The sequence below is a fragment of the Geospiza fortis genome, unplaced genomic scaffold, assembly GCF_000277835.1.
Source record: "Geospiza fortis unplaced genomic scaffold, GeoFor_1.0 scaffold284, whole genome shotgun sequence".
Taxonomy (NCBI): Eukaryota; Metazoa; Chordata; class Aves; order Passeriformes; family Thraupidae; genus Geospiza; species Geospiza fortis.
Window position 1 is genome coordinate 81,171 of NW_005054508.1, and position 10,433 is coordinate 91,603.

The window sequence follows — 10,433 nt, forward strand, 5'->3', positions numbered from 1 at the left end:
ATGGAAACTCTTGCCCCTTCCCTGAGAGGGCAGGCAAATCCCAGAGGTGCTCCCAGATCTAAATTCCCACCACAATGCTGCAAGGAGAAAGGGCTGTGGCTGGTTGGGTCTTGCCTCCCTGCTGCACCAGCATCTGAGGGTGTGATGGGTCCTGTCCCCTTGGGGAGGAGCAAAGTGCCAAAAGCCTTTGGATAAAGCTGTTCGAGCAGCTGGAGAACTTATCCAGGCCTAGCTGGGACTTGAAACAGGTGGGGGAAAAAAGCTGGGTATTAATAAATAAAGCTTTTGCTAAATAGAAACGCACTAATAAAAAGTATTTTACGCTTAAAATACAATCATGTTTCCAAGCTCTTCTAGTAGAGCGTGGAAGCACTGAGCACATGGGAATCAGGAATCACATCCAGCCACCATTCCACAGGCTGGACAAGCTGTGACAGAGCAGAGGAAGAAAAAACATCCCCTTCCCAAATTCCTCGAGCAGCAGAGCAGTCCTGGAGAGGTTGTTTTGGGAGAGGGAGATGCTGCCTGCAGCCTAACACCAACACACCAGGGAAAAACCTTCCATCACCTCCTTGTGGGATTCCAATTATTGATTGGTTTCTCCTTATCTTGTGCCACTCTTGACTCACAGGTTATTCAGCAAGAATTTTCCACCTGAACTTTCCAGCCTGGAGCTGGGAGCTGCTGGGACAGGCAGGGGAACTCAGGTAAGGAGATTCCCCTGGGATCCCAAAGGGTTGGGGTTTGCACCTTCCAGTGGTTTTGGGGCGGTTTAATCAGCGGGGTGGTGAGCAGTGTGGGTGTGTGTGGTGCTGATGTGGTTCAGGCTGGTGCTGGGATAGCTCTGGACAGCTCAGGGAACAAAGAGGGCAGGAAGGAAACCTGTGACTTGAGATTTGTTGTCACTAAAGTGTTTGCTCTGTGGAATCCAGCCCTGGCCGCGAGTGCTGTGGCAGAAGGAGCTGATAAGAGAGGTCACCTGGAGCGAGTCTAAGTGACCACTTGGCTCTCTGCTGGTGTCATTTCTCACCGCAGCCCTTTCAGGAGCAGAAGGGCTCATTCCAGCAGTTGTTTCCTGCGGGTTCATTGTTCCCAGGGCATATTCCCTGTGAGGAATCTCCTGCAGGCAGGAGCTTCGCCAGAGCTGGCAAAGGTTCCAGCCAGGAAAATCAGATTCTCTGCCTCATTCTTCCCTCTCTAATCAAAGAATAATCACAGGCTGGTGTGGCTGGGAGGGACCTTGAAGCTGAGATTCCTAAATTGATGTTTGTTATGGTGACAGTATTATGCTGAGCTTCAGCATCTCCTACAGCCACTCAGAGAAGACAGGACCTGGTGGAATATTGTGGGGCTTGTTCCCAGATCTCTTCAGGAGGGTGAGGAAAGAGTCTTGGGAGACACAGGGCTGGGAATCTGTCCTGTCAGGCCTGATTGCTGCCAGCAGGAGACACATTTTTGTCATAAGCTGAACGATAAATCTCCACTTCCCATCCTTCTCTGTGCTGCTGCTGTCTCTGGTGCCAGGCTGGGGACACAAACTGTCACTGTGATATTTTCTGAACAATCCCTTCACCAGGATCTTTCTCCTGAGAAGCTGAGAAGCCTCAGAAAAAAAAAATGCAAACAATAATGATCTGATTGCTTGGAATGTGGTCTGGAGGTTGCTCACCAACAGGTGCACCTTTGATTGATTGATTCCTTGTGAATTGTTTTTAATTAATGACCAATCCCAGCCCAGCTGTGTTGGGACTCTGGTCAGTCACGGGTTTTTATTATTCATTCTTTGCCAGCCTTCTGTCTGGATCCTTTCTCTTTCTTTAGTATAGTTTTAGTATAGAATAGAATAGAATATAGTATAATATAATATAGTATAATATAGTGTAATATAATAGAGTATAATATAGTATAGTATAATATAGTGTAATATAATAGAGTATAATATAGTATAATATAGTATAACATAATATAGTATAATATAATAATAAGTCAACCTTCTGAGATCTTGGAGCCAAATTCTCTCACCTTGTCCTGGGGACCCTCACACCACCACAACCACAAACAGCCCTGTGAGGGTGGGATGTGAGCTCTGGCTAGGATGTGCCCCTCACTGGGATGTCCCACGGGCTCCCTTCTGCTCCCACAGTGGCCCCACCATGGCTGGGAAGAGGTCCAAGTGCTCCTTCTCCAGGCTGGAGCTGATCCTGATCGCCTGCCTGGTGCTGATGATCTCCCTCACCGTGGCGCTCCTGGTCCTGCACTTCCTCACCAGAAACGCCAATGGCAAGTGGAGCTACCCCAGCCCTCTGCTCCAGGGGGTGCCCAGGGCAGGATTTCAATGACAGGGGGACAGGTGGAGGTCTCCAGGTCACTGCTGAGCTGTCACCACCGCTGTGCTTGTGGTCCTTGCACCCAAGCACAGCAGCAGCGCTCTGGGCATGGCTGCACAGCCCCAGGGGTGGGCTGAGCTTGGCTGCAGGGATCCATCCCTTCCTTCCATCCTCCCTTCCCTCTCTGTGCCTGCTGAGAGCCCCTCACTGCCAGGATTTCACCAAGGAGCTTTACAGCCCCATCACAGCCCCCTGATGCCTCCAAGCCCATCCCCAGGCACAGGGCATGGGGGTGTCAGGAGCTGGACTCAACATCCCACCAGTGAGACCTTCCAGCTTCCAGATTTTGGTCTCAAGTTGGATGTAGTTCACATTTGGGACTCAAAACTTCATGGTTTTAGGCTCTAACATGCCAGAGTTTTGCACAAGTGATTCTCCTCTGTGTCAGAGCTCTTGGGGGAGGAGGAGGAGGAGGAAGGCTATTTCTAAAGGGGTGGCCCAGTTGGCTGGTGTCATTTTAAATGACAGAAGTGGCATCAGCCTGTGGCCAGGGTGAGTGTTTCCCTTCTCCTGTGCTTCAAGTGACAGCCCAGAAAGGCCAGGCTGGGAAGAAGGAGCATCCACTGGTGCCAAAGCAGCTGCCTGGGGAGGGCTGTGGGAACAGGGCAAGCACACAGAAATATTTCATGTTTTCCCACAGTGTTATCTCAGCCTGCAGTGATTTGTGGCTCTGGGATTTCCTGAGATGCAGATAACCCTTCTGATTGATTATGATTTAATAGCCACCCATGGCTTTTCTTCCACGGGTTTGCCCATCCTGAAGGATTTCTGCACCTTCCTGGTGGTTGGGGTGAGATGTGATCTCCTTTGGGAGAAAATTTTCCTCACCATTTGCCTGGAAATCCCTGCTCAGAACTGCTTTTCCCTACTCTGAGCTTCAGCTGGCTCTGCTGTGGTTTTCTGGGGGAAGACCAGGGCACCAGCACTGGACCCAGGATGTGTTGGATGTGTCTCTTCCCTAGTCCTTTCCCAACAGCTCCTGACACACCATCCCTTTTTTCTTACCACAGCTGAGCTGAATTGGCTGTGTCAAACAGCACTTGGACCTGGTTCCTGTGTGGTACTGGTGGGCTTGGAGGGTTTAACTGGGAATGCTGGGCTGGTTCCCCCTCTCTGTGCACCACCACCCATCTGACACAGATCTCTGGAGAGCTCCCTGCGTGGTTCTTCATGCCTGCTTTGCCCCCCACAGGGGCCTTCACAGGCTCTGCATGTTGAGAGCTTGCTGGAAATCCCCTCAGAGCGCTCAGCCAGAGCCCTTTGGCCTCTTCTGTCCCCAGTTCTGCTCGCTGGTGTGTTCACTGATCTGCCGTTTGGTGTTCTTACAGATTGCACCAACAACATAGCAGAGGAGGCAAAGTACTTGGTGGGTGTTGGCAGAGCTGATTGCACGGGGCCTGTGGCACAGGTGCCTCTGGTGAGCTGGGGGAATTCCTCATGGGGTTGCTGAAATACTGATTTTTCATCCTCTGGGAGTGGTTTTTGGGCAGGATTTCCTGTTTAGAGCCTCTGCCTTGCCAAATGTGCGTTGCCTTCAAACATAAGTTGAAATTTCCTTGAGGTTTGGAGCAATGTGGGCTGGTGGGATGTTGGAAGGGGGATTGGGAGGAGATGGGCTTTAAGGCTCCTTCCAAGCCCAACCATTCCATGGAATGAGGGGCAAGGCAGAGCTCAGAGTTGTTGAATGACCCCTGGGCAAATCTACCTGGGAAAAGCAGAGGAATAAATGGCTCAGTATTTATGATGGAGCTCTGTCAGAACTTAGGACATCCCTCTGGCTGCCCTGGATGGCTCCAGCCCCTGCCAGGGGGCTCAGAGACCCTGGCACAGAGCCCAAGGCACCTGTGACTTTGATTTTGACCCCTGCAGCAAATTACCACCTTTATATGAAGGATTACAAGTCAAGAGAGTTTAAGTAGAATAACAGTTAGTTTGTCACAGGGTGAAAACCAGATTTTTTTGGGGTTTTTAGAATGGAGGCTCAGGGTCCTAAGATAGAGGAATTTGGGTGTGCCCCGTCCTTCTTTTTTCTTCTTCCTAGCCTCCATGTTCTGGGTGATGTTGGCACTTTTGGATTGGTTTAGAGTAGAAGCTCACTGTCTAACACAGGTGATGGGTATTGGGAAGTTATGGTAAATAATGTACAGGTAGTTTTTAGTATTAAAAGATAACACCAGTGTGCCTCTGTCTGACCTGATGAACGGACCTCAGCTGGCCAGAGAAAGAATTTTATTGATAATAAACAATAAACAACCTTGAGAATGAGAACTGAAGAGCTCTGACTCCTTCTTCAACAGCTGGGCTGGGAAAAGAGACTTTCTAAAGCATCTTGGGGTCACTCTGATCAGCAGAGGGCCCGAGATGTTCCTGCTTGGTTTTGTCCCTGCTTGGTTTTGTCCCTAACTCAATTTTCCTATTCAAAGGGAAGTCTTTCCAGGGAAAATGTAGGGGAAAATCTCTGTCCCTAACAAGGCCATTTGGGGACAGTCTCTGTCTAAGCTTGTTCCCATGTAACCCTCAACTGGGTCTGGCTTTTTTTCCTTCACTGCTCTCTTCTTCATCCTTGAAGAGTTTCCTAGGACTTAGGGATGAAAGCCTGCCTCCTTCCCTCAAAGGATCAAATCATTAGGCCTGTTTTCCAACTTGATTGATGTTTATATCTATTAATTGTTTTCCCTCTCATTTTCTGATTTCCTACTGATATCACAACCCTGACTCCTTCTTCGATCGCCAGGCTGGGAAAAGAGACTTGTATGTATCTCAGAGTCCCTCTGGCCAACAGAAATCCCCAGAGAGCTCCTCTCTTGCAGATGGGCTATGCCAACCCCGACCAGGTGGGCGGGGGGCTCCTCTCCCGCCTCTACAGCCGAGCCTTCATCGTGGCAGAGCCCCAGGGCTCCCGACGCGTCGTCTTCGTCAGCGCCGACATCGGCATGGTGTCCCAGAGAGTCAGGCTGGAGGTACAAGGGGCTGCAAGGGAGGGCTGGGAGCAACCCCTTGGGATCTCCTTGGGATGATGTCTCTGCTGGAGAAGAGCTCAGCAAATGAGGCTGGACTGTGCTCGCTCTTCTGTTAGTGGGAGGATTACCAGGAGTTCATTGGAATCACAACTAATTTATCATGGTGCCTCTAATGCAGCAGAGGGACGGGAATCAGAAAAATAGAAACTTCCACAGAGAGTGAAGGGGTTGTATTGCAGCCTTAGAAGAAGTTTGGATTGATGTAAAAATAAACCACATAATTATTAAGCAGAAAAACCATTAACTCATGTTTCTATAGCTGTAAGTAAGAATATGCCTCAAGTAAGGGAGAAACTGCACTGATAAAATGGCAAAGGGTTTATAATGTAGAAAACTGCATTGATAAGATGGTGAAGGGTTTATAATGTAGGGGTGTGGTTGTATGGGGTGAGCTGAGAGTTTAGAAGTTATAATAGAAGCATGTAAGTGAGGCAGAAGCCCATTGGGCAAAAGTATCCACAGTGAAGCAAAGGTGATAGGTTAGAAAAGCAAAATGAACCTTGTGGCGTCTGTCCATTGGGTTAGAAAGTTCTACATTGCCTTGTAACGAGGAACTTGTGACTACTCTGAGCTATGGCCGAGTGCTTGCTCCTCTAAAACCTCACAGCCACTGAGACTGATGTTTATCTGAGCAATAAATGGTTCTTAGCCCAAAAATAGTCCCATCCCTTCATTACAAAGCAGTGACAATGATAGGGAGGTGCTGGAGGACTGTGGATCCCCCTGGGATGATCTGGGATGTACTCTGGGTTGGATATAAAGGTCTTTTACCAGATATTCCTATTTTGATCCTCCTGCCAAGCCAACAGCTACAACCTTGTTGTTGTGCCAGGCAGAAAGAGAAGGGTGAGGAGGGGGTGGCTGGATGGTTGGGGTTTTTTGGGGCACAAGAAGGGGTTTTTAGGAGCTCCTCCTCCCCTCAGGTGCTGAAGCAGCTGCGGAGCAAGTACGGTGAGCTGTACCGGCAGGACAACGTCATCCTCAGCGGCACCCACACCCACTCCGGGCCGGGGGGGTACTTCCAGTACACCCTGTTCTGGATCACCAGCAAGGGGCTCGTCCAGCCAGCCCTCAAGTCCATCGTGAATGGCATTGTGAAGGTCGGTGTCGCCCAGTTCAGGGTGTTGGTGCCCAGCACAGCTCTGGCTGGGGTGTTTGGGGAGGCACCTGCCTGCTTTGAGGCGGGCTTGCTTGTTTGCAGCTCAAAAAACAGGAGCTTTGAACCCTTTCTTCAGAGACAGTTGTTGGTTGTTTAAAAATGTTGTTGTAATTTTTGAGAATTTTAAATGAGTTTAGGAAAAAATCCCAAACAAGTCCCCCCAGATTCCAAGAAAGGGTTGGGGATGGACAGGGAGGGAATGAAAGAGATTTTCCAGACAACCTCCCACAGACTGATAGTGCCTGTCTTGCTGCTTTGCAGAGCATAGATATTGCCCATGAGAACATGAAGAAAGGAAGGCTCTTCATAAACAGAGGCACAGTAGAGAACAGCCAGATCAACCGGAGCCCCTTCTCCTACCTCGCCAACCCGGAGTCTGAGAGGAACAGGTAAAACCTCCCCAGGCAGGAGAAAAAAAATTAACTGCTTGAAAAGGGCTTGAAAGCTGTAGCTGCCCTCTCCAAGCATGAGGAATTGGTCAAGGATGCAACCTTGTGCTTTATTTAACAAATAAAGGGTCAGAGGGCATTGAAGCGCCGTCCTTGGTGCGTGAATTTGTGTTCCCTCCATTCCCTGGAGGAGCAGTGCCTGGGGACAGTGACAGCCACAGCTCTCCCCTCACCTTCCCACCTGGTTCCAGGTGCTTCTCCAAGGCCTTGCTGTGTGCTGGTGGTACCTGCAATGACCTTTTCACATCCTTGTTCAGCCTAGTGGGGATTTAACCTGCCAGAGCACCAGGGCACGGCCCTGACTCTGATGGGATTTCCCTGCTCTGCTCCCATCCAGGTATTCATCCAACACGGATAAAGAAATGGTGCTGCTGAAGATGGTAGATGAGGATGGACACGAGCTAGGCCTCATCAGGTACTGACCACCAGAGCAGCAGGTTTTTCTCCACACCCTCATTATTTTTTGTAGGAATTAAGGTGTCCTGTTTTTCCCCCCTTTTTACATCACTGACTCCTCCTGGTTCCTTTGAATATAAAAATCCCTGCAAAATAGAATGTATGGGTTACTGCCAGAGCCAGTTCAGGTCTGAAGGAGCTCTTGGTGGCTCTGATAATGACAGTGACAAATTCTTGTGGTCTCAAGGCCTGGATTGTTACAGCCACGAGCCCTCCTGATTAGGAAGGGACAGGATGGGAATATTCTGCTCTTGTTAATCCGTCCCTAAGCAGCACAAGTCTCTGTGTGTATTCTCCCAAAGAAAATTCCCACAAATTGGGAATAGGAAAATTCAATAGGATTGAAATTCAATAGGTCAATTGCTGCTGCATGGAGTGAACAGAGCATTTTCCCTTCTTAAATTTCACTTTAATTTCATTTTTAACCCCTCCTCAGCTGGTTTGCCGTGCACCCGGTGAGCATGAACAACTCCAACCACCTGGTGAACAGTGACAACATGGGCTATGCCTCCTACTTGTTTGAGCAGGAGAAGAACAAGGGAATGCTCCCTGGAGAGGTGGGAGCACCCAAAGGAATGGGGGGAAAAAACAGGGCTGGGACAGGGAGAGGTCAGGTGGGACAGCAGGGCCACACAGGAACACAAGGACTGTGGTGAATGCTTTGATTGATTTCCTTTTTCAGAAGGGAAATTGGAAGGTGTGTCCTTGACTTTCCAAACTAGTAATCAGTGGCAGTTATTCAGACTTGAGGAATAACTCACATTTGTGGTTGCCTTATGCCTGGAAGTGTTCAAGCCTTGAAGCGTCCCTGCAGTCAGTATCAATAATTCTCACCCCATAAATCAGTCATGGTGAGTGCCTGGAAGGGAAAAACTCCTGTGCCAGGTGCTCCAATGACCCATAAACATCTGATCAGCAACATGAGAAGCTGGGGAAGAGCTGAGGTGGAAGAGGGGGAGAAGGAAACACAGTCTGCACACCAAGGTGGTGTGAAGCTCCCCCTGAAATGGCACCATGTGCATCCAGTCCTCCCCTGCTCCTCCTGGGATGTGCCTAAACCCCCATCCCCGAGCTCCCAGCGACTTTGGGAATAATCCAGAGTCCTGCTTGGTGAGCACAGCAGCTGTGGGGAGGGCTGGGCTTTGCAGCTTTCCCTGCCAGGCCCTGCGAGGCTCCTCTGGCCTTGGCAGGGCTCTTTTGTGGCCGCCTTTGCCTCGTCCAACCTGGGAGACGTGTCCCCCAACACGCGGGGCCCCTTCTGCACCAACACGGGCGAGTCGTGTGACAACCCCCAGAGCACCTGTCCCATCGGAGGGGTGAGTGTGTCCCCACCCTCTGCTTGACAACTGGCCACGGGGAGGGCACGAAAAGGTAAAAAATCCCCTCTTTTTGGGCCGTCCTGGGTGCCACTTCCAGGAATTCACTGCGCTTTGTCCCTCGCGCACCCGATTTCCACCCCAAATTTAACTTGAGTGTAGCAACCCCGTGGCTAATTTTGATGTGGCCTGCCAGAAGCCCTCAGTTCCCAGTCTGGCAGTGCCAGATGCTCTCCATAATCACTGATCACCACCCAAATTTCCCAACAGGCAGCCATGTGCATGGCCAAGGGGCCCGGGAAGGATATGTTTGAGAGCACCAGGATTATAGGGCAAAATATCTACTTGAAAGCAAAGGTAAGGGATATTCTGCTCTCTGAGTGTGTGAGAGTGCTGCTGCCACAGGAATTCATGCTCATTTGAGCAGCTTGATGAGCCTTGTGCATCCCTTCCATCTGGATATTCCATATTCTATCTTCTAGCTCCTATATTCCATATTATATCTCCTATATTCCATAGCCTATCTATCTTATTACTCTAAAGTTCCTTGATTATTTTGTTTTTATTGGACAAATGAGCTCTGCAGCCCGCTGGTGATGTCTCTGTCTGCTATGGAATCAAGAGGACCTCAGAGCCTGGAATTTGTTAGGACAGTGTAGGAAATCTTAATGGTAGGGAAAAATTTCCTCAGGTATAACACATCTGATTAGAAACCTGAATTTAGACCTAAAAAACATACTTTAACATGAATTCAGACTTAAAGCACTGCTTTTATTTAGATACATCCTTGCAGGTGTTGTCATTTGAAAATGCTGGTTTGGGGTTTTGATCTCAGTATTCCTCACTGGCATATGATGAGGATGTCCCCTCTTAACCTCTCCCCCTCCCTCCCATTCATCTCAAAGGCATCATGATGGGAAAAATCCTCCTGGGAGAGCTCAGAGACACCACCACACAGCACTTGGGGGCCAGTTTGGCATCACATTCCCAAAGTGACACAAAAGTGAGGTAAAATGTGTGGCTGAAGGCCCCGCAGAGGATGCTCCCCTCGCTCTGCTTGGCCCTGCATTTCCTCAGCCCTCCCCTTTGTCACCTGTGGGCTCTGAAGCCACCCTGGGCTGAATTCGCTGCTTCCCCTCCTGTGTGATGAGAGCAGTGAGTGCAAGGAGAGCTTTTGGCAGCGCTTCAGGGACAGGAGCTGTGGGAACTGCGGTGTGTCCAGCAGAGGAGGAAGAGCAGGCGGCTTGGTGGTGGCTTTTCCTTTAGCCACCCCTGCAGAGGCTGTGCCCTGCAGTCACTCCAGGCTGGGTGCCCCTGTCCCCAGTCCAAGAGTGCTGGTGTGTGCATCAAACATAGGGGAAAAAGGGAAAACCACTGCTGTTGTCTTCAGCACCTCGGACCCCTGCCCTTCCAAGGCTCAGCTCCTTCCAGGAATGTCATTAAACCTGTAAAACTTCTGGCAACGCTTCCCATGGACCAACCTGAGCCTGGAAAACCATTCCCTGAGGGGCTGAGTGTGTGTGGGAAATACCTTCAGCTGTCAGGAGCGCAGTAAATACATGCAGCACTTTGAGGCAGTGAGTAGAGCAAAACTTCTTTCTCACAGCAAACATTTTTTCTGCTTGGTCTAAGATGTGAGAAATGCA

The 10,433-nt window shown here is 49.8% G+C and overlaps 1 protein-coding gene across 1 annotated transcript in view; it reads left to right on the plus strand.

Annotated features, from left to right (window-relative positions):
- The first annotated feature begins 2,153 nt into the window (after positions 1–2,153).
- The window catches only part of ASAH2 (N-acylsphingosine amidohydrolase 2), a 16,465-nt gene continuing 8,185 nt past the window's right edge, over positions 2,154–10,433 (plus strand). The window contains exons 1-9 of the mRNA XM_031063501.1: positions 2,154–2,280; positions 3,716–3,804; positions 5,198–5,347; positions 6,331–6,507; positions 6,828–6,955; positions 7,353–7,430; positions 7,908–8,028; positions 8,662–8,787; positions 9,058–9,144. Of these exons, the coding sequence (XP_030919361.1) occupies positions 2,154–2,280; positions 3,716–3,804; positions 5,198–5,347; positions 6,331–6,507; positions 6,828–6,955; positions 7,353–7,430; positions 7,908–8,028; positions 8,662–8,787; positions 9,058–9,144 (1,083 nt within the window). The remainder of the gene's footprint in view (positions 2,281–3,715; positions 3,805–5,197; positions 5,348–6,330; positions 6,508–6,827; positions 6,956–7,352; positions 7,431–7,907; positions 8,029–8,661; positions 8,788–9,057; positions 9,145–10,433) is intronic.